General features: G+C 32.6%; 3 protein-coding genes across 20 annotated transcripts; 2 read left to right on the forward strand and 1 right to left on the reverse strand.

The window, feature by feature from the left end:
* Positions 1-1335: 1335 nt before the first annotated feature.
* Positions 1336-2562, forward strand: LOC123214755 (lysine-rich arabinogalactan protein 18-like). The gene is made up of 2 exons (XM_044634730.1): positions 1336-1928; positions 2270-2562. The coding sequence occupies exons 1-2, from the start codon at positions 1398-1400 to the stop codon at positions 2342-2344; spliced, it is 606 nt and encodes a 201-aa protein (XP_044490665.1). The 5' UTR covers positions 1336-1397; the 3' UTR covers positions 2345-2562.
* A 4084-nt stretch (positions 2563-6646) lies between these two features.
* Positions 6647-12517, forward strand: LOC123227360. Of its 7 annotated transcripts, XM_044652144.1 has the most exons (11): positions 6647-6814; positions 6948-7014; positions 7338-7630; positions 9205-9742; positions 9858-10505; positions 10833-11273; positions 11512-11706; positions 11837-11893; positions 12040-12102; positions 12191-12278; positions 12358-12517. In XM_044652144.1, the coding sequence occupies exons 1-10, from the start codon at positions 6783-6785 to the stop codon at positions 12272-12274; spliced, it is 2418 nt and encodes an 805-aa protein (XP_044508079.1). In that variant the 5' UTR covers positions 6647-6782; the 3' UTR covers positions 12275-12278; positions 12358-12517. The 7 variants fall into 7 exon arrangements, with proteins under 7 accessions (XP_044508079.1, XP_044508071.1, XP_044508086.1 ...); XM_044652136.1 differs by having other exon boundaries at positions 12191-12517; XM_044652151.1 differs by having other exon boundaries at positions 6966-7014; positions 12191-12517.
* A 1083-nt stretch (positions 12518-13600) lies between these two features.
* LOC123218972 (U-box domain-containing protein 4-like) lies at positions 13601-23279 on the reverse strand. Of its 12 annotated transcripts, none has more exons than XM_044640659.1 (8): positions 23158-23279; positions 22795-22855; positions 20732-20858; positions 18078-18359; positions 16883-16999; positions 14386-16365; positions 14263-14302; positions 13601-14121 (listed from the first exon to the last, which is right to left on the reverse strand). In XM_044640659.1, the coding sequence occupies exons 4-8, from the start codon at positions 18351-18353 to the stop codon at positions 14096-14098; spliced, it is 2439 nt and encodes an 812-aa protein (XP_044496594.1). In that variant the 5' UTR covers positions 18354-18359; positions 20732-20858; positions 22795-22855; positions 23158-23279; the 3' UTR covers positions 13601-14095. The 12 variants fall into 12 exon arrangements, with proteins under 12 accessions (XP_044496594.1, XP_044496605.1, XP_044496578.1 ...); XM_044640670.1 differs by having other exon boundaries at positions 20732-20853; positions 22795-22850; positions 23158-23269; XM_044640643.1 differs by having other exon boundaries at positions 22795-22850; positions 23158-23269.
* Between the last annotated feature and the right edge of the window lie 618 nt (positions 23280-23897).

Below are 23897 nucleotides of genomic sequence, written 5' to 3' on the forward strand. Positions count from 1 at the left end.
TCACAATTTATGCAAACATCAAATTGCAAATATGCTATAGTTAATATAAAATAAATAAATATTTTGAATAAAATTTGGGACTTCAAGCCCATATATATATTTTAGTGATTTTACAAACTTCAGGTTGCAATCGGATACAATTATTACAATAAGAATAAATATTCAAATAATATTCAAGATTTTTGGTCTAAATTCATATTTTTGTAAACTTTAAGTTATAAATTATATTCATAACTTTAGGTGTAAGTTCATAATTTTGTAGATTTCATATTATAAATGATATTCAGAACTTTATATCCAAATTCATGATTTTGTAAACTTTGAGTTACAAATATAATATAATTATAAATGAAAAATTAAACAAAAAATAACAATAATTAAAACATCAATAGTTTATATTTTGTAAATATGATAATATCATAATTAAGATATTCGTATTTATAATATATAAATAAAATAATAATATAATTAAAAAATAAATAATATTAAAATATGTATGAATTGACCATGCGGATAATATGTTATAAATTTTATATAATTAGAAAAAGAATTTAAAAGAAAGATGAAGGAAAAATGAAAGGCTATAGACGGAATTAATCTATATATATATTTCTTACAAATGAAGAGAGAAGGGTATTTGTACAAATTATTGCCACCCGTCCAGTGAATAAAATGACCGTTTTCTAAAATTAAATTTATTATTACCTTGGTAATCTATCTTTTATTCTCTTGTTTGGTTTGTCAGTAATAAAAGATTACAGTAATTTTCTATTACTAATGCTGACGCGGCAGGTAATATAGGTGGTAATCTGATTACCACCTTCACCTTAGGTATTTAAAGATTACTGAGGTAATCTTGAGTTTATTATAGAAAAATGATAAAAAGAAATGACCAAAGGCATTTAAGTCTAGTAATCTTTTATTAAATCAAACACAATAATTATTTATGCCTAGTAATCATTTATACCTAGTAATCTTATAAATAATCTATCTTTAAGGTAATATTTCTATGCTCCCTTAAGGTATTTGATATGTTCACATTAACTTTTTGGTCAAAATCTCTCATACGGAAAAAAAAATTCCCCCTACACAAGAATGACTGGTTCTAACCGTTTTCCTTCATCTAAAGTTTCATCATATCACATGCACATAGAGGGCCTAAGACGAGGGCCTGGCTGTCGTTTTGTTTGAACTCTACGTGAGACCCAAAATGCATCCTTAATCCAACGGCTATTGCGGGGCCCATTTAAGGGTGGTCCCATTAATTTTAACGGGTCAGATTTAACTAAAAACTCTTCCGTTACATAAATTTAGTTAGTCTATATATAGCACTCGCTCCTGCCACTGCTACTATTGCTAGTGTCAGTAGCTAAATCTCTCGTGATCATTTCAAAGCAATGGATCGGAAATGGGCAATTACATTTGCATTTATAAGCGTCATTGTGGCCGGTGTCGGTGGCCAGTCTCCAGCCGCCGCGCCGACAAAAACTCCAGTATCCGCTGCCCCACCGACAACAGCTCCTGTTACGGCCCCCGTAACAGCTCCTACAAAAGCTCCGGCGAAGCCGAAATCACCAGCTCCCGTCACAGCTCCTGCAAAAGCTCCGGCGAAGCCCCAATCACCAGCTCCCATCACAGCTCCTGCAACCGCTCCAGCTAAAGAGACTGTTCCTGCTCCTGTAGAAGCACCGACATTAACTCCTCCCGCGGCTGCTCCCGTGAGTTCGCCACCAGCTCCAGTTCCAGTGGCTTCACCTACTATTCCCGTAGAGGTACCAGCACCGGCTCCTAGCAAGAAAAAGAAACCGAAGAAGCACATTGCTCCTGCTCCTGGGCTGGCTTTGTCGAGCCCACCAGCGCCACCTATTGAGGCCCCGGGACCTAGCTCGGATGCACCTTCTTCTGGCCTATCAGGGGCTGCCGATGAGGTACCTTTCTTTAGCTAGATCTAGGACGATTAATTAGGTTTGTTCATGTTAATTAAAAATGACTAAGACATCCTAAACCCAAAATTGAATCGTAAATTAGTTAATAGAAATTAAAATTTGTTGTAAATAAATAAATAAATAAATAAAAAGTGATAATATCTGAGCCAAAATTAATGCCTTGTTTAATGCAGAATTTACTTTGTGAATAGCTATTTCACCAGAGACATGCAAGTCAATGTTAAGACTGAACATAGTACACTGTACTGTCACGGGTCATGATTTAGGACAGATCAAAACTATGTTACAAAATAGATTGTTTAATTTTACCCACGATTGTGCAGAGTGGATCAGAGACGATCAAGGGCGTGCAGAAATTGTTGGCCATTGGATTGGCTGTGATGGGTTTAATGTTCTAGAGGGAATGGAGAAATGATTCTCATTGTCACTTTTGTTGAGATTAAATTGGCATTTGTTTGATGGATGGTTCTGTTGTGTGAGCTGGTGCCTACCCTGCTTGCTTGTTTGTATTTATTCTTTTGGGGAAGGTCGAGAGGATAGGGGATTGGAGAGAGTCTTTGTAATTTCAAATTCACTATTTTTGCTTATTAATTTATTTATTTCGTCTTTCTTTCCACTCTTTGCTTTCATTTTCCTTCACTTTGGCTGGCTTTATTCCTTCTTTTTATATTGCCGTGTCAATCACTCATTCTTTGAAAATGTATCTATGTATGTCACATGCCTGCATATCCAACATTTCACATGCTACAAACTAATTTTGCCATCATGGACTTTTATTTTCTTTTTCCCCTTCTGTTGTGACATCTGTCGTAGCATCTCTCTACTTGCCCTTTAAAAATTTTAGAATAGAAAGCTCGAACATTTAATTATTCCCATTAGCCAAATCTTAGAATTATGTTCATTAAATTTTAAAAACTTAAATATTTAATTATAAACAGTTAAAATTAATAAAAAATTTTAATTCTAAAAATAAAATTATTATTTAATTAATGATATTAAAAAAATTACCTTATTTTTTCTCTTAAATTATAAAAATTAATAATTTTTTTTAAAGATTAAATTTTAAAAAGTTATATATTTACCCTTATTAGGGTTCCAATTATCCGGTGATGACACTAATTCCATGTTTCTCTGAAATAATATCATATATTTACACATGATCAATTTCCTAAATCTTCTATCATTCACTAACAACATTAAATCCCTGACAGGAAGAGTGTAAAGATTGTGATTAAGATAAATAGAGACGTCCTCGTAATTTGGATTGAATTATTATTGTACCTTGCTCACTAAGATTCCCCTTTTAACTAAAATTGTAGCTTTGCTGGGTTGGGTTGGGTGAGAAATTATTCTGTTGCTATAATATAAATATATAAATGCTGACAAAAGAGACTGTAATTTCTGAGTCACCTCTTTCCTATAAAGGCGGAACAAGCGTTGTTTGAGACTGTAGTTCTATTTTAAAACGCCCCACACAACACACACCAAAAGCGGAAGTGTAGTGTAGATTTGGGCAGGCAGACACGGTCACATAGCATTTCAAAAAATAGAAAAGATTTTCTGTTTTAATCTGCTTAAGCTTAATTCCAGATCTCTCTAGGAAGTGAACATTGTAGATGCAATAAGAAATTTACTTTAGCCCACGCCAAATTGAGCAACCCATTCCCTGTTCAAAGCTTATTTTTATTTGACATATGCCAACATTTTTATAATTCCTGTCAGACATTCAGTAGCGAAAACAAGAAAGTTTTGTTAACACAATAAAACAGGCAAATACCCTATAAAAGAAGCTTCAATCCCAAATTTTCTACGAATATTCTTCTATTTCACATCCATATTCGTAGCATGAAGATATCTCCATCTGCTAAACCAAATATTTTTTATATTTAAAGGTACACTATTCAAATCTTATCGAATTTCAAATTATTCTAATTTAAATATAATTTTTTCTTAATAAATCTTATAAGTACGAAGAATTACTCAAGATAAAAAACCTAAAAGAGAGGACATTATAAAGAAAAAATATCTTAAAAAACCTTTGTTTTAGTGTATTATTTAATATACATATCAATTACTATATTGTAGATATAAACATTCCGATTATTAAATTGAACCACAATAAAAACATCTCATATCGAATTGTAGTAGACACATCATTATTTTTTCAAGTACTAATTGTTGCTATTTTAGTTTATCGTATACATAATTCAAAATTATATATATCAATTGATGGCGATAAATCATATCAACAAAAATCATTTTTTTGATTTAATTATAATAATATTTAATTATATAATGATTAATTTTTATATGTTTGATATAATTTATGATTATTAAATTATTAATAATCATAATTCAATTAGGATTGTTTGACAAATAATTAAAAAAACTAATTATTTGGGTTAAAATGTCAAATGTGTCTAATAATTTAGCTTTGAATTAAAAGGTAAAAATTTTATTAAATTTTAAAAAAATAATTTGACTATAGCTTAAATAATCTAAAAATATGATTATTATTTAAAATTAGATTATTCACATAACTATGTCAAAATCGATTATTTAATCTAATAATCTGGATTAAATAAACTATATTAACATGCATTTCATATGCTTAAGATGAGTGTTATATGTATAAATCCTAAAACTCATCTCTATACACTATAAAATCTAATTTTTAATTATAGTATATTAGTAAATAGTAGTGTCATATGCATAAATAATATATATAATTTTATATATAAATAATAATATATCATTACGTAATTAAATAATTTTAAATTAAAAATAAAATAATATCTAATTATATGATAATATATTATTATTTATATATAAAATTATAAATATTATTTGTATCAATTGTTTTATTAAATAATAAAACAAAATGAATTCCATAAAACTAGAAAGCCCTAGCTGAGTGCAATAAGATGAATTAAAGCCCCAAAGAAAGAGGAACATCATGATACCACAAGGAGTTAGTAATGGGCCAAAGCATCAACAGCCCAATTACCTATATAAATCATTTAGTTTCTCCCTTTAAATGCTTATAAACAGAGGTGTACATTATCTGGTTCAAACTTTAAAATTAAATTAAATTATTTAAAAATTATATTTTACTTTAGTTTTTAATTTTTAAAATAATTTAGTTTGCGTTAATAAATTTTTGGAAAACATTCTTTAGTTTAGATTACAATTTAAAAAAATTTTTAAACTGAATCAAATTATAAAAGCTCTCTTTATATATATAAAACTATATTTAATTTAATTTTTTAATAAATAATTAGATATATAATTTGTTTTTTATATTTATTTTACATATTTATATTATTTTATAGAAAATTATAATTGAATTAATTTTATTTAATAATTTTATATATTTAAAAATAAATAATTTTAATATACTTAAATTATAGTTCAAATCAAACCAAACCATTATAAATTTTTTAAACTATTATTTTTAGTTTAGTTCAAACTAGACCTAATACACCCACCCTTGTAAAACAAGAAAGTTGAGATCAATTTTCCAAATTTATATATATATATATAAAGTAATTTCATAAGCTTATCCATGAACACCACTTACATCAGCAAACACACTCTACAGTCAACGTAACTGTTGCATCAAAGCCACTTTAACTTGCTCCAATTATATTATATTATCAAAACAATTTCTTCTATGACTTGGTGACATGACATTCTAACAATTGCACCATAGCAAAGGCAGGCAGGCATTGTTTTGATGACTAATTTCCTAAAGTCTTATCTTATATATGAACAAAATTATGAGTCAAAGTTTAGATTGGTACTCAATATCCAGATTTTTGGGTGTTAGACACCGTACGATCGTTCGAGAACAGACTTAGGAAGTAAATGAGCCCATTGTGATCAGTTTTCTCCTTCATTTTAATTCTAGATGGGCATTCGGTGCTTTCATGAACGAGATTCCTTCTTTGGTTTTCAGCTTTTGTCAACCCTTTTCCGGTGGATATTATAAGAAAGAAAGAAAGAAAGAAAGAATGGATCACTGCTGACATTCATGGGGTCGGCATGCCAAATTTTGGTTCATCTGTAATATTTCCTAAATTATCTATCTAAACTGATTCCTAATAGTTTCTAAGATTGGATTTTCATGAATATTAAACTCTCTTGCAATGGAAATATAAATTATAAGTTATATTTTATTAATAATCATAAATTAAATATCTTCGCAGCTCACCTACTCTTCCCAAGTCTTGCTAGTACTGAAGTCTAGAGAAGGCCGATGAACAACCACAAATTAAATTATATACAAGTGCCCACTTCTTCAATCCAATAATTTATCCTGTCATTTCCTTGTAAAGAAGAATACCAGAGGCCGGCGACCAAATACTAGCTCCATTATCTTCTTTATTATTATCAATACGTGTGATAAAGAATAAAGTAACAAAGAAAATGTTCTGTGGAGGAAGATACAGATGTGATTCCATGAATTACCACATTCAAACTGAACCTGAATTGGGATGCGGACTGCATTTATTATTTATGTACATATGAAACACGTTTGGGGCGGATGCATTGGATGGGTCGGGTCAGTTGTGGGCAAATCCGTAAATTGAAACGTAGTGCCAACAGACATGGACAAGTGTGATATGACCAGAGACGGGGACAGTACAGCAGTGGCTTGTCTGTGCCTCCGGGCTTATCCTTTTACAAGTGTTAAACAGAAGCCACTTTACTTGTAGCTCTACTGCCTGTGCTTATCTTATCTCACAATATATCATTGCAACTTTCTCAACTCTCTGGTGGGCCTTTTTTCTAAATGAGAAGAACGGCCATAAGAGGAGCATTAGAGAAAGAATCATGGCCTCGGATATCTCCGGCTTAGAAGCTCGGTATCTTTCTCTCCTTTAAATTTAATTTGTTGTTTCGTTGTGATCAAAATTATGTTGATTCTTGCAACAATTTCATTGCTTCAATGTATTGTGTTCATTTCTTCTTTTGTTAATTACTGAATTTGGGTGTCAGGTATGTTGATTCTTGCAGGAAGCATGACACTCTACCTAACTCTACAGTGCTATCGTGGTTCTCTGAGGTACGTTTTCATAAATTCCTCTTACTTGTAAATTATTAGTTGCTTATGCTGCTATAGTTACTAGTATATCAGTGACATTTGTGCTAATACAGACACCTTAACATCTGGAGTCTGATGAATTCTACCTTCAAAAGTGTTGTCACTGAACTGTGATTTTATGTGATTGTATAGTAATGTTCTTTTCTCATTGAACTTTTCCTTCAATTTCTTTAAAACTAGTGTCCAATGACACGACTGAGGCTCAAATTATCCACTTACTATATTTTGTTCTGGGTTTGAACATAAATTTTCATTAACCCTGCATTATTTATTGTTGACAACAGGAAAGTTTTCTTATTTCAACTTGTCTTGTTGGTGTTCAGGCCAAGATTCGGCACTCTTGCCAACAGAAGTGTACATTTGTGGTTTTATTAAATAAGTTAAAGAATGCTGACATCTCTCCTCTAATTGAAATGTTCCGGGAAATTGACTCCTCTGATATTGATGCTGTGGATATAATTCATAGAGCACCTTGTTGCTTGAAAAAGGAAGAGATTATGTCTTTGATGCATGCAATTAACCAAAAGCTCCAATTAGTTGATCTTGGCCAGATGGCACTGACAAATGATATTTTGCGGTTTGTCTTATTTTTACCATCTATTATTTTTTGTTCTTTTGTCATTTTAATTTTTTCATGCATTTATCATAGTTATTGTGTATTGTAATCCTGTCATTTTGAATTATATACATCCATATCTTACTCTGGACAATGTTCTCCAGCTTATCAAAAGAGGTCTCAATCCTTGGAAAGCTGTTTAAAAAAACAGAGATCTTTTGAAAAAGATGTATCAGTAGACCGCAATCCTATATCTCTGAAAAAATAAGTACCTTATCTTTATATTGCAGAGTTTGGGAATAGTTTTTCTGGGCTCATTAGATAAGAGCATCCATTTCATATAGGATGAGATTTATGGTGAAATGTGGGTTCTATTAAGCCATATTTCTGTAAAGAAGAATTAGTATGTCCTGCACACTACCTGATTTCATAAGAATCAATTATAAATCAGTAAGTCACATGTGCAGTGTGCATACATTGTAAAGAAGAAGGTTAAAAGGAAAACTTGAAAAAAAAAAAAAAACTTGCCATTTTTATCTGTAAGTTTCTTTAACTTGTTAGGGTCCGTTTGGTTAGAAGATTTAAAGATTATCTTGGTGATCTATCTTTTATTATCTTTATTACCTTGTTTGGTTTGTAAAATAATAAAAAATTTCAATAATCTTTCATTACCAATGGTAATATGACAGGTAATATAAAAGATAATTTAATTGTTGCCTTCATCTTAAGGATTATAAGATTATCATAATAATCTTAATTATCATTACTATTTTATCTTTATTTATTAAATTTTTAGGACAAAATTACCCTCAATTTTTAATTAAAATAATAAATACTATGAAAAATATTTTTTTATACCTATTAATCTTTCATATAATAAATAAAATAATATATTAGTATTTTTTTATTACTTCTAACCAAACATAATAATTATTTATATATACTAATTTGATCAAATATAGTAATAAATTTATATCCAGTAATCTTTCAATTTTAGTAATAAAATATTTTTCAAACCAAACGCCTTTTAGTGTATTGTGCATTAGGAATAGGGTGGGTAATTCTGAATTTCACTCTATGTTGTTTTGCAAGACTAAGGATGGCTTGTCTTACCATTGGAATTTATAATTGCATTTCATGTTCATGGAGTTAAATTGCGTCCATAATATTTCTGCATAATAATCTTTGAATGTGTTGGCACCTCTGACATGTTTAATTAAATGTGTCAGATTTGTATTGACAAATATATTGGCATAACTTTTACTGGCATGAAAAGTATGATATGCCAGTCCATTTCGCCACCCCTAACAGATATACATCCATTAATTGGTCTCTAATGATTTTGTTAAAGAAGGATGCATTTCATTGAAAATTTATATTCAACTTTTACCTTTCATTATTTGTTTCATTTATGGTTCTCTCACTCTGCTGATTCCATAGATGGACTTGTTTTTTTCAACTTTTTTATTTGCTTAGGAAGTAATATATTTGTTGTGATCAGTTGATACCATTTTTCAAAGATGAAGTTTAGGAGCTAGGAAGTTGTTTTCCAACTGAATAATATTTTAACCTTTTTGTCTTTGGCTTATTTTCAGGGATCTCTGCCATGGTGGGTTGGCATGCCGTGTCCTTAACTTGAGGTCAACCAATATCAGGAAGCTGAACATGGATGGAAAATTTATGCATTTAAACACCCTAAATTTGGACTTTTGTACTTCTCTGACTACTTTTCATGAGGACTGTTTCTCTTGCATGCCAAATTTGATGTGCCTTTCAATGTGTGAGACTCGAATTTCTAATCTCTGGACAACTACTGCTGCCTTATCAAAACTCCCTTCTATAAAGGAACTACGATTCCAAAATTGTTTGTGTTGCAAGCACACTGGGGCATGTCCTGCATTGTCAAGTGAGAATGCAAATGGTGATGCAACATCAGTTAGTGGTGCAGATGTTACAAATCAAGCCTCTGCTGTTGATGACAGCATAAAAGATAGTGAGAATCATCACAGATATAAGAATTTGTCAGATACTTGTACAGTTGAGCTTTCAAGTGACCTTCAGAGAATGAATTTATTTGGGCTATCCTCTGATGCTATTCCAAATTTGAGTGGATGTGTTGAAATACCAAATAAGGTAACTGCATGATATACTATGAGATTGATTTATTTAGTATCTTATGAGAAAATTTGATTTGTTATTTATTGGTTTTGGATTTCTCCATCTAATAGGTTTCTTTTGGTTGTTGTAGATTCTTGACAATCATAAGCTTCTAGTAGGATTGCATAAGCAGGATGTGCCAATTGCTACTAGTAAATTAAAGACTTATAGTTCCCACCATCCTTCACCCATATGCTTTGAGAAACACTATCGGGAGTACATGGTTGCATCATTACCTCGTTTAGAAGTTTTAGACAATATGCGCATAGTTAAGATGGAAAGAGAAATAGGAAAGTATGTCTTTTGTAAATACTTTGAATACTTGCCATATGGGAGAAAGCACAAAGAAAGTATGGTTAATGTTTTGCAGAAGCGTGAAATAGGAATAAGTGGTGCATATTGTCAAAACTCTTCAAAGCTAAATAAGTCTAATCCTTGCAGAAAGAGTCAGCATTCCTTCTCAAGGTCACTTAGTGCTGCTAAGCTTGGGTCTTCTGCATGGCCACTCATTCATCCATTATCAAGTTTTAGCCATGTATATAAAGAAGAAAATAAGAGGCTTCGTCCAAGGCAATTTGAGTATCATCCATCTAATTCTAGCCTTATGGCTTTTGGAACATTGGATGGTGAAGTTGTTGTTATCAACCATGAAAATAGGAATATTTCTAATTACATCCCATCCATAGGAGTGAAGAACAGTGTTCTGGGGCTTTGTTGGCTTAAAAAGTACCCGTCCAAGGTAAACTCCTTAATGACATACTTTGGATTTTGAGCTATTTGTTGATGGCAGTGGCATGCTTCTTAATTAACTGTTTGTTTTTAAGGATGCTATATGTAGTATAATAAATTTGATAATTAGAGATGAAGTGTTGTAGAATACTTCACCTTTTAATGTGGTAGGTTGTCCCTAAGCTCTCAAGTTCATGAGTTATTTTGAAATGTCAGAGTGATCTGTTATTTGAACATTTTAGTATTTGGAATGTAATCAAATGCCCCAGAATAAATATTTTCTTTCTCCATCTTGCCTAAGTGTGGCATTTACTAATGTTGCTGCGTGAACTACCAGCTTATTGCAGGTTCAGATAATGGATGCCTGAGGTTGTTTGACATCAATCATCTGCCACATACAGTTGCAGATCCATGGGAGAATTCTGGTGTGGTCACTTTTAAAGATTTTGAGCAGTTAACTTCTATTCATGTGAATTCAACAGATGATCGTTTTCTTGCTAGTGGGTACTCTAAAAATGTTGCCCTATATGACATTAACAGTGGAAAACAGTTAGAAGTGTTCACTAATATGCATGGAGAGCCCATTAATGTTGCCAAATTTGCCCATCATTCCCCCTTTTTGTTTGCTACTTCATCATTTGACCGTGATGTCAAAATGTGGGATTTGAGGCAGAAACCAGAACAGCCTTGCTATACATCTTCAAGCTCAAGAGGAAATGTGATGGTCTGCTTTTCTCCTGATGACCTCTATCTTCTTGTTTCAGCCGTGGACAACGAGGTACCCTCATAGAGATCAGTGGATGTTTTGGTTTAGTAAATTCACTAAAAAAACCTTGATAACTTAGTACATGACTGCACTGTCAGAGTGAGGATTTCATCACCCTTGAATTTCAAGATGCTATCTTACTGAAATTTTGACCTGTTAAGAGATGTTTCCATGCCATTTCTCTCTACACCCATAGATTATTCCTTTTATTACAGGTTCAAGATTGTTACTAACTGTTAATTGATGTCAGGTTAAGCAACTGTTGGCTGCAGATGGGAGGCTCCACATGAATTTTGACATAACTTCAACAGGAACTGCATATAACTACACCCGATCATATTACATGAATGGAAGGGATTACATTATCAGTGGCAGCTGTGATGAACATGTTGTCCGCATCTGCTGTGCTCAAACTGGAAGACGATTAAGGGATATTTATTTGGAGGTGTGTTTTGTTATGAGATCTCTTAATTTATATCATTTTTGGAACATTTGTATATCGCCACCAATTTAAGCACAATGCAATCTACAACCATGCTAGCTAAGAGGTCAATTGCTGCATGTATTCCTTGCAGGACGGTGAGTCTGGAAAATTTCTGTCTGTGCAGTCTCTAAGGGGAGATCCCTTCAGGGTAAGCTTTTGTTTCAACACATTTCTATTATCTTAGCATAGTTTATTTTGCTGACTTCAATGTTAAAATAATTCAACTAATAATTTCATGCAAGGGTCTTTTGATGAACTAAACAAGGACACATTTTTTTATGTTGTTAAAATCAGGATTTTCACATGAGTGTCTTAGCTGTGTCTTCACGTCCAAGCTCGAAGTGGGAGATCATGAAGGTAACTTGCATTGCCCTTAGCCTTTTCTGTCATTGTTGAGTCTTTTGAAGTTCACTCGGATAGCTGAAAGGAAGAGGCCTTTGTGCAGGTTAACTTACTTGCCTCTAGTCACCGTGCTGAGGAATATTCTTACAGTCGGCCTATACGTTCTTCCTACTGTCTGGGAGGTTGACTTGGTGATGATCCATCATTTTTTACTACCATTTTTATGTTTGTACGTATATATGTAGATAATACGTATGTCATAATTTGCAGGCCTTTGCTATCTGTATGCATTGAGGGTAAGTCTTGATTTTGTCCAATTTACTCCCACTGAGTCGTCAAATGCATGCACTTGTATTAACTTAACAGGCATAATTGAAACTGTGCTTGTAAATGTTCCCAATGATGAAAATTACACCTGAGGTTTGTTGCATTATCCTGTCTAACGTATTTGATGTCATACTCATTTTCAGGGGTGGACACAGACCAAGTTAAACAAAAACATCCCTCAATTCGAGTTTGACTTGAATGAAAAAAATTCGATTCGAATTTATGAAACCAAAATTAAGGATAACTTGAATAAAAAATAGTTCAATGTAGTCGTTAAAATAATTTTTTTTTTTCCAATCCTTATAAAAATTGAAGATACTTATGAAAATACAAAATAGCTACCTAGAATCTAAATGTCATTTGCGTTTTCAAAATTACTTTGGGGAGAATGGGCATCGTTTGCTTCCCGGAAATTTAAAAAAAAAAAAAAAAAAGCCTGTCACTTAATTGTGAAAAAGGAAAAACAAAAGTGCATCTGGAGGTGCAATTTCACTTTTAATGAAGTGTATATAATTCTGTTTAAATCATAAAAAAGATTAAGCCGTTTAAAAATTATAATTTGATTTAATATAATTTATAAAATAGCTCGATTTAGATTAATAAATTTTTTAAATGTAATTTTTAGTTTGAATTACAGTTTGAACGATTTTATATTTATCGTATACGTTTACATTATATTCTAAAAAATTATAAATCAATTAATTTTTATTAAATAATATATATTTAGAAATAAATGATTTAATATGTTTAAACTATAATTTAAATTAAACTAAACTATATTTTTATAATTAGATTTTAAACCTAAAATAATTTAATTTGAAAATTTTTTAAACTAATTTTTTTATAGTTTGATTTGAAAAAAAATTCTCAAACCAGACCGTACACACCCCTACCTTTAATCACATCTATTTTTTTTGGTGATCTTTTTATAATTGTATTCAAAGAGATACAATTCCAATAGAATTACCCTTAATCTCTAATGTTATTAAATGATTTTGGTCATCGGATCACACCTTGGTTGTCTCTGAAAGATTATGTATATACACTTTTCAGTATATAATTAAATGCATAGTTAATATGTCATAATGTTAAATTATTTTAAATTAAAAATAAAATAACTCTTACTCATATAATAACACATAAACTATATAATCAATTATATACTCAAAAATATGTACATGCCTAATTCGAGGTATGAAGCATAAAATAACTGAAAAACTTATTACAACAAAACCTGTATCATTTGTTTTACATTCAAATTACAGTTCAAAACTTCAAATAGAAAAGATCAAGAAAATTTTGCGAAAATATCTTCCTCTGTCATCACTCATCTTCCTGAAGCTCGAAAATACTATTTAACACGTACAAATTTTTCTGCCCAACAATAACCTTCCATCTCTTCCCTTTTTTTTTTTGGTCTGTAAATCATTGAAAATCTATCAACTTTTACAAGAATTTTGGAATAACAGATGTACACGCTTGTCTTACGCTTCTACCATCAGTTCCCTCTAGAATCAACAGTTGATTGAATGCAAAATAATTTAAAACAAAGAAAAAAGGAAAACTGATTATTCAAGAGGTAATCTCCCTCCAACTCAGTGCAAAGACTAGACTCACGTGTATACAGTTTCTTGCCACATTGACAAGAACAAGTTTTCCACAAGAGGGCTCAGTCAAATCCTCATTTAATCAATAGGGTTTTCCTCTCTACAAATCATGAAAATCCAAGCATCAAAATCTTCATAACAATTATTTGCAACATCAAATGTACACACTTGGTATAGCAGAGTCAAAACTTTGAAATGCATTGTAGGTTGTGTTTGTAATATTAGGACCTCCTAGCATTACCATTTCGATGGCTTCTGAAGTAACTTAGGAGTGATTGTGCCTGCAACCAACCAGAGGCTACTTCTATTATGTTGGAAAGATAGAAGTGGGGAAAAAACAAGTGTATTGAAAAATCAAGTGTACCTTTTCTTTGGCCCTCGGGGTGCCTGACTGTGACAATGCCACTAACGGTGGGACAGCTCCTTCTTGGAGCACCATATTGCAATGCCTACCACTGGCTATGCAAAGCTGTAAAAGCGCAGCTGCTGCATTTTCCTTCCCTCTAGCAGACCCCAGCTCAACAACCTCAACCAGAACAGGGATCCCATTCCCCTGACCAATTGCAGTCCTTCCATCAGGAATTGTGGCAAGATTTGCTAAAACAGCAACTGCCTTATCAACCATCCCAGCCGCTGGATCCATCAGATCCACAAGGTGTTTTACAGCGCCAGCTTGCACAATCCGGGCTTTGTTTTCATGATATATTGACAAATTAAATAGAGCTGTTGCTGCATCTTTCTTACCCCTAGGTGTCCCATTTCCCAGCAAATCAACAAGAGGTTCAATTGCCCCAGACTTCCCTATCTTGATCTTATTATCCTCGATAACAGACAGGCTAAAGAGAGTGGCAGCCGAATTCTCTCTAGCTTCTGGGCTCCCTGTCTTAAGGACATGAATTAGAGGTTCAATGGCATTGGCATTACCAATTGCACTTTTGTTGTTATCATTAATTGATAAGTTAAGAAGTGCTGTAACAGCATTTTCCTGAATCTCAGTGTCTGTTGAGTGAAGCAAATCAACTAATAAGCTGATGGCTCCGCAGCTTGCTATTACAATCCGATTATCATTGTTGTGCTTAGCAAGTAAACGGAGTTCTGATGTTGCATCCCTTTGAGTTTCAAGAGATGTGCTCTTCAAGTCCTCAACCAACTTTCGTACTTGGGTTTCAATGCCAGAGAGATCAGCTCTGGTTTCAGTAGCTGAATTAGAAACCATCCTTGGAACAAGTCTCTCTAATGGGCGGCGCCAGATCACTTGGCCCCGAGATCGTGTTTCCATCATACGAGATGGGAATTCAGCTTCCCGCTCTGTGGTGGGCAAGGTAGCATCTACATGAGGTTCTGATTTTACCTCTCCAGAAGGCTCAGTATGATGGTTTGATCCCTCTGAAGTTTCATTGCTCTCTCCTACAACTCCCTGAGAAACTTTTGTATTAGAAAGCACACTGGAGGCTGAGCCACTCCTACTATGGACGTGAGATGACTGTTCAATATTTTCAATAGAAGTAGAAAACTCTTTTCTAGATGGTGACATAAAGGGTTGGCCAACCAATTCCCCGCTCTGTTCTTCAGAATTAGCAAATCTGTCCTCAGAACTGGTAAGAGATACCCTTGCACTATCCAAAGCCTGCCCGTTTCCAGCAATACTTGACAAGGAAGCCTCTGAGGCTGACCGAGGATGTAATGGGGAACTTCCCTCCCTATGAATCCTGGTGGACAAGATTAGGTTCTTACCAGGAACATCAGAATCTGAATGCACAAGAAGGGGTGAGGGTTGGTTTAAGCTCATAGTTTTCATGGGATCAGGCAGATTCACATTGTTTAGTTCACACCAGTTTGCAATTAGTGCCTTCACCGTGTAATTGGGTATCAAGTTGGTATGAGCCAGAGTCAGACGTGTCTTAGGGCAAACAGTGAGCCCAAGTTCAATCCAATTCTTTATGAAAGCCCGCTCATATGTTTGCCCAGATGCCACAATCACCGGGTCTGTCATCAGCTCAAGGGAGAGAGGACAGCAGAAATCAGGAGGTATAGGGACTGGGGTACAGATCTGCAACTGTTTCATCATAACAAGGCGATCATGCATGCGAGTTACAAGGGTAATCATTTGATCCATAAACTCAGTTTCCTCAACCTTTTCAGCTTGTTCAGCATTCTCCTTCAACTTTTCAAGGGACACAGCCTCAATCAGAATCTCCTGGTTTGACCTCAAGCTCAGGCACTCTGCAACTTTTACCAGGATCTCTGAGCTAGGTGTGACACCATTTGCTTGATCTCTTATTGCTTCTCTGATGAGAGATGATGCTTGTGAATATTCCATGTGCTTAATTTTCTCTTTGAAGAGCTGCAATCAGTCATTTCAATTGTTATCCATCATATATAAATTTTTTTTGTTTTTCATTTTTTAGACTGTTGCTCACAGTATTTTCAGGGCTCTTTAAGCGCCAAATTAGTTTTGGAAATGTGACAGCTACCGTTCCAAATGTACATGGGAGTTCCTAAGATATATTCCCTGGGGTTGGGGATGAACCCAAGTTATTGGTGGTAGGATTCAAATCGGCACGATGCATCATGATAGACTGAAACCAAGTTGAAGAGCCACCCAGGCTAACCCTCAAGACTTCATCATAAATGGGGATTTAACTACATATTTGCCCAACTCAGAGATCTAACAAAGGTCTGACAACATTTTCTTTTACATTCAGTGTTACATAGAATTTGAAAATTAGCCATCTGATAAAAGGCCTTTCATATGATTAATTACATTTTATGAGTGATCATTCTGTGAATCTGTGGGCTACTCTCCGTATAATAACTGCTAAAGGGAACAACTTCAACAAAGATTTCTAGTAAAGAAGTACCTCAAGAGATGCTGAACTCAATTCATCAGGAAGATAATGGTGCAAGCAGCTAAGCAGCTGGAGTATGTCCAAGGCAGAAGTCCGTATTTTAGAAATCAGCAATTCAACTTGCAGAACCTGACATCATGGTAATGAGAAAAAAGATTATTCTAAACACCATGATGTTTTTTTTTTCAAATAGCTCTTCATGAAAATCGTGCAATGTAGTTACTCTAAAAGTCTAGTGTGTCTGCACATGGTGGAGCTGCAAGTAAGCGAAAGTACCAGTCTGAAGTTCAAATAATAAGCTTTTGTAGAAACCTTTTAGCTTAAATCAATTTTCATGTCTATTACAAATTAGTTTATCTTCAAAACAAAAGATAAATATTCATATCACACTGACAGAGGTTCAACTATCTCTTTTACTGTCCTTCCATCTCTCACATCCACTACAAACACAACCAGCAGCTCTAGTACCAAGCTACAGCATCATTAGTACTGTAACATCAACACCACCTCTTACTCCACCTCTGTCAATATTTTGAAGTTGTTGCAACTGCTGCTACCTACGGAAACCATCAAATGGTATAACCATTAAAACCATCCTTCAGCACTTCCACTGAAACCCCTTCTGTCAGCTGGTGATAGCACAGTGCTGCCACCACCACTTTTTACAGGCCATTAACAACCATAACTGCCCAGCTCATATACACTCAGAGAAAAAATAAGTGGGTTGGGTTCTTTAACTTGAATTTTTGAAAAAAAAAAAAAAAAACCTTAAATTTCAACCATTCAAGCCATGTGATCTAATAATCAAATACATTGTCAAAAAACACATCTAATGTTGTCAACTCATCAATACTAGGTTTAGATAATGCAGCGGTGGTTTAAAATTTAAATCATCCTATATCACAAGCTAAATTCTTTCATACATTACTGAAAACAAAATAGAAAGAGGAGAAACAAATCAAGGAATATAAAGGTTAATTGCAGAGCAAAGTTCCCCCCCCTATGACAAAAAAAATAAAGCATAAAATGGCCAGACTTATCATGACAAAGGAAAAAAAAACTATGGGAAGATGGTTGTAAAACAAACACAAATCATAAAATGCTACCCTTACAAGTAAACTTAGAATTTTTCCCTTAAACTCAATGAGTAAGATAAATCAGCTCCAAAATCACAAAACATAACTGAAATCACAATTTGTTGACTTACAAAATAAACTTTACTCAATAATGGTTGCCAGTTTTCAAAGAGCTCCCTTAATTCATCAATAGATTGGCGAAACTCTTCAAATGCCTTTTTAAGTGCTTCATCAGAAGCTATTTCAGAATCAATGATAGCATCAAGAATTGGCTTCAGCAACTTAAATATCTCTTCCGCCCTCTGGTAATACTTCTGAACAGGGTCTGAATTTACGTTGTCAAAAGACGATAAATGTAAAAACAAAGAGATATTTTTCAGAAGAACTTTTAATAATGATATCTCCATCACTGCCTGCATCAATGAAAGATGTATCACAATCAAAAAAAGCAAAAGGACCCAATATCTAAACTAAAAATGGCCCGAGTACCAGGCATTTCAAAGGAACATAACATATTCATAGAAAAAACAAATTCATCCACCAAAATTGATCAATCCAATTAGTGAAATAAATAATGACAGAATAAATTTCAAATATTTGAGTAAATAATCATTATTTAGTTGATTAACCTCAAACTAGTATTTGATTGACCTCATACCAAAATATAACATCTCAATGTACCAATGAAAAAATTTTGAATTGATAGATTCTACCAATTAACTTATTGGATACTTAATCTTACTGTACTCCAGTCCAACAATCCAATCAGATTGAGATTTTGCCTTCAACTTCAGGCATATAATGATATAGTGGCTGAAGTGTGTGTGCACATATCAGGATTACTGAACAAAAAACTTGAAGCATTCTCAGTGTCTATGTTTTTCTTTCTTTTTCAGTTTTTTTTTTTTTTTAGGTGAGGTGGGGAAGATAATGGGGGTTGGGCGGAGGGTGTAAGATCCATCTTTTACAAGTTTATAGTTTGGAGCTATTGAGCATTAAATAATCAAACATTAAAATGTGGTTAAGCAGCAAAATAGCACTGTGTAAGAGATTATATACACTAGCAATGTAAGACTCAAAAATAAGCTCTTTTTTTTTTTAAAGAAAAAGAATTTTGTGATTCCACACATGATAAAAATGCACCAATAAAAACCACTCTGAGGCACTTTGATTTATGCCCTATGACCTCTCATCCACTCTTGCCCTAATCTTCTAACCCTCAGGATGCATTTAAACCATTCTAAATATGTTGATCGATACAACCATAATCCTTCAACGTACTTTCCCTTTTCTCTCATTTTTCTATTTTAATATTTCTCATTCATACTTCGCTTTATTTCCTGTCAGACGAACAGGTTATAACAGAGAAAAATTTAACCATGTACATTTTGATACCAGTAGTAAAAAGAAGTGCAAATGCATAACCTATAACATTAGTTGAACATAGGCATATCTAATACAACCATGAAGAAAGAAGCCCCAACAAATTTTCTAACACCTTTAGTCCCTTGGCTATGTCTTTCTTAACCAAATGTTCAATCAAGAAGTCACACTGATGTATGTTACCATTAACCTATGACTATTTTCAAATATGTACAAATGAATTCAACATTTTTTGCATTTGGCCACAGGAAAATGTCAGATACAAAAATCTTAGAACCAAAGTAGCCCACTAATTGATCATAAGCTTTCTGCTTCCATAGCTTGATTATTCTTAACTTCATTCACATAAGGAAACCAGATCCTTGTAAGAGAAATCATTTATGAACATGATTCATAGCAGACTTTGACAGAAGATGGTTAATGGGGTTAATTCATATTTAAGTTTGACACTTCAGGCAATCTAATTGACTTGTCAAGTTAAGGTTTCAAGGAATTGCTTATGTTCTGTTCAGTACTATGGAATTAACTCCTCAAACTAGAAAAGATAGCAGTCCCTAAATTTTCAAAGATAATGACTTCGATTCCAATGCAATACCCTAATTCCATCATTCAGTTTTCATTAATCTCTAAAATTATTTAGGAGAGCAACAGCTAATACTGATTTGAAGTTCCCTTAAGTACTATCCAAAATTAGACAATATTTGCATATACAATTATCATGCTATTCTTATGTAACTACATGTTTTGCATGTAGCAACGATAATTGAAAAGCCCAATAATATGCCAATACAATTTTTACAGTAACAAAAAACAAATTAAAAGATATCATGCAGTACAAAAGGGTCAAATATATTCAATTGAGAAAGGATAAGAAAAAGCCAAGAAAACAATATTAAAAAGAGAAAAACTGGAAATTTAATTTATACACCCTCATAGAAAAATTTTCCATAGCTAATAGTATTAAAAGATGTTCTAACAAACAAAAAAAGGAGAAAACAAATCCAAGAGTAAAATAGAAGATTGAAACCAACACATTTACACCGAGCATGAAGATATTAAGAAAGCAAGAAGGTAGTGGCTATTTACCAGGTTGGTTTCAGGGCAACTGAACTCTAAACCTTATAGAAACAAACCACATGACTAACCACTCAAGATTACCAAAAGACTAATCACAGAGATTAAATAATGAAATTCCGTATTCACCATTAAACTCTCTATCTCTCTCTCTCTCTCTCTCTCCCCATTGATTTTTGACAATTATTTCTATTTTCACTATTACCAACAAGGTGCCTTTCAAACAAAAGATGACAGTAGTGACAAAATTCATAAGATAAAAAAATCCAGTAGGTCAGATAAAAAGCTAATAAACACAGATATCAAGTTAGAAGGGCATGGAATGTACCTTTATAACCTTGTAATATCAAGCACCAGAGTAATTTTTCTCACATTTCTGATCTTTGACAAAGCATGCTTAACCACAAAATGAAGAAACTCATTTTGGACAACCGCTGAAATTTTTTGAATCTACACTGAAGAAACACAACTCACATTCAGCTGCTTGGAAATTGAATTCTTCTAATATTCTAATTTTCAAATTCAAATATCTATTATTATCCTATCAATTATTCAAACTCAAATATCAAATATTATTTTAATCAATATTATCCTAATCCTAGCATTACTTACCCCTTAAATTACCATCTTGAAAATTGGAAAGTCCTCTTAATTTTTTTAACATAGGCCATATTTTTTCATTTTTACATTTCTTCCTACCTAATTTAAAAAAATATCACCCATTTCGCCATTTGCCCAATTGCTGCCAGTGGTTGAAAAAGTCAACCCATGTTGTCTGCCATTGTATGATGTTGCCACTCCAACACCATAAGCTTAATCGCAGATGCCTCAAATCCCAACCTTGTGACCCTTTTCTTGCCAAATCCTACAACTCCTTTCATCCTTTATGCACCCTTTCATTGTCTTCAATCCATTGGCCATATTATCCAACCTGGATTCCATGGCTTCCAACTTTGCCTCTCTAATCTTCTCTACATTGACTCTACTCTCCATCCTTTTACAATCCTTGCCCAGATCAACCTAGATAACACTCATTTGATACCAATTTGGTAGGAACCTACACAAATAAACTTATGAAACATGTTGGCAACAAGAGGCAGCTCATCCTAAGGCCATAGTCTCCCAATCAACCATAGGTTGCCCAAAATGTTATACAATCTTTTTCCCTTTTTTCCTTCTCTCAATCCAGCTACTCATTTTATTATTCCAATATCCTAATCTTATTATACTAATCTTCTCATTGAAATATAAATTATTATCCTATCAATTATTCAAATTCAAATATCAATTATTATCTTAATCAAATATTATTCTACTTAACATTAATCAATATTGATAAATATTATCCTAATCCTTACACATAGCCAGTCCCAAGCCCAAATAAAGGGCAAGTTGCAATAGGTTGACAGCTAATACAAAGCTATAGTCACATCAATATGGTAAACTCCTCGACTCAACTAGTTAGGTATGAAGGCTAAGTAGTTTAATTGAGCACTATCAACAGTTCATCCTCCAATCTCATACTTCTACCATGTATTCAATTTTCAGACTAACTTGTAACAAGTTTCTTAATCTATAAATCATGTGTATTGTTAGAAATTCAGCACATAATCATATCAAACCTTTATTCTCATTTTTCAACAACCAAGATAACATTCCTCTCATTAATACTTTTATACCAAAATTTAAACTTTCTCCACATTTAAGGCAATTTAAATTTCATGTTTTCCCTTTCTTATTAAATTTTTCTACTAAAATGGCAATGAAATTAGCTGAGTACTGCTTATTAAGATGTTAAACCCATTAACACATAAAAGGCCCCTGATACACAAAACCAATCTATTCATTTAAAATGAGCACAAAACCAGACATCCTGACATAGTGACATAGGTGTAAGAAACATTCCTGCAATTGTTGATGACAAGAGACAGACTTGTACAAAAACTTAACCGAATTGCAACCCCAGAACAACTAAATAAGGGTGCTTTCAAATATATACCAGCTTTTAGATACCAATCACAAGATCTTTACTCTACCACCATTCATTTTATGCATTACAAATTCTCTACCACCTTAAAAATCATAGCAAACGACAGACAAAGAATTGGAAATTACTAAACTGACCAATCCTACTCGCTCAACCAGCGCCTTCGAAAAAATAACATTATTAGCTGATAATAGCTTGAAATTAGTCAACCAATTCCTTATAAAGGTGGCAATTATCCGTTCTCAGTCCTCTTAAAATAGGCATCTCTGAGAGGGGTTAAAGATGCAGTACAAAATTCATATGACTGTCCTACTTCACTTTCCATAACAGCGACGTTTTAACAGATTCAACACATCATCTTAGATAAAAGGAAATTAAATTATCAACTGAAGAAAAGAAATTACCTCAAGAATAAACAAGCAGCAAAAAGATCTTATCTCATCAAAACCCACTCAGCTGTCTGTACTAGATAATGAAATGAAAACAGAACATACTTAGATCACACTGAATACACTTTCTCATTCCACGCACAATCCACAGCTCCAACGAATCAAGTTTTTAGCTTTGTTATAAAACGCAAAAACTACAAAAATCATAATCAATATCTGAATTTCCTCAGTCTGGACTTTTTAAAAAAATATAAAGGAAAAACGCAGAAATTAATCTGAAAAAACAAACGAAGTATGGTAAAAATTAAACCCAATACAGATCAAATTGAAATAATTTAAAAGAAGAACAAGATGAAAAAAAGTAAGAAGAAAAGGTACCTAAATTAAGAGAAAATAAGTGGAACAATAACAGAGGATGAAAGAGAAAATGGTCGAAGTTGTGTAGTCAGAGCAGTGCAGAGCCGGATTCCAATTCAATTAATTGTTGAGTTTGATTATTTGAAAAAAAAAAATATATATATATATATATATATATATATATATATATATATATATATATATAAAGAGATAAGAAGATGCATTGGAGAGTGGGACATTCTGGTAATTACAATTTAAATTATTTTACTGGGAATTGAATTGACTGGCATTTGGTGATTCTTCACTGCTTTGGAGGTAGCCGCCAAATAAGCCGCTTCCCAAATTTGCCCATCCTTACCGAATTCATTAATATAATAATATAAACAGTAAAATTATATAATTTAAATATAAAAATTATATATTATTACATAATTAAATAATTTTAAATTAAAAATAAAACAACTCTGAATACATAACAATACTATAATATTGTTCTAATATAAATAAGATATGTTTTAGTTTTCCAATTCTAAAGGTTATTATATATAAAATAGTATTATATGTATAAATAATAACGTTTCATTATATGATTATATAGTTTAAAATTAAAGATAAAATAAAATATAATTATATGATAACATATCTATCATTATTTATATATAAAATTATATATATTAGTATATATAAATAATTTGTATAAATGATGATATATTTTTTTATATAATTCAATAATTTTAAATTAAAAATAAAATAATATCTAA

Source organism: Mangifera indica, chromosome 1 (genome assembly GCF_011075055.1).
Source record: "Mangifera indica cultivar Alphonso chromosome 1, CATAS_Mindica_2.1, whole genome shotgun sequence".
NCBI classification, from domain to species: domain Eukaryota; kingdom Viridiplantae; phylum Streptophyta; class Magnoliopsida; order Sapindales; family Anacardiaceae; genus Mangifera; species Mangifera indica.

Excerpts from the sequence above, each read along its gene's own strand:
- LOC123218972 (XM_044640631.1), bottom strand. The coding sequence starts at position 18,365 with ATGCAGGCAGTGATGGAGATATCATTATTAAAAGTTCTTCTGAAAAAT. Across the intron at positions 17,000-18,077 it reads TATTGAGTAAAGTTTATTTT|GTTCTGCAAGTTGAATTGCT; the intron begins GTAAGTCAACAA and ends CCATGATGTCAG. Across the intron at positions 14,122-14,262 it reads CTTCAGAAGCCATCGAAATG|AGAGGAAAACCCTATTGATT; the intron begins GTAATGCTAGGA and ends CATGATTTGTAG.
- LOC123227360 (XM_044652136.1), top strand. The coding sequence starts at position 6,783 with ATGGCCTCGGATATCTCCGGCTTAGAAGCTCG. Across the intron at positions 11,274-11,511 it reads TTTCAGCCGTGGACAACGAG|GTTAAGCAACTGTTGGCTGC; the intron begins GTACCCTCATAG and ends AATTGATGTCAG. Across the intron at positions 12,103-12,190 it reads CGAAGTGGGAGATCATGAAG|GTTAACTTACTTGCCTCTAG; the intron begins GTAACTTGCATT and ends GCCTTTGTGCAG.
- LOC123214755 (XM_044634730.1), top strand. The coding sequence starts at position 1,398 with ATGGATCGGAAATGGGCAATTACATTTGCATTTATAAGCGTCATTGTG. Across the intron at positions 1,929-2,269 it reads TATCAGGGGCTGCCGATGAG|AGTGGATCAGAGACGATCAA; the intron begins GTACCTTTCTTT and ends ACGATTGTGCAG.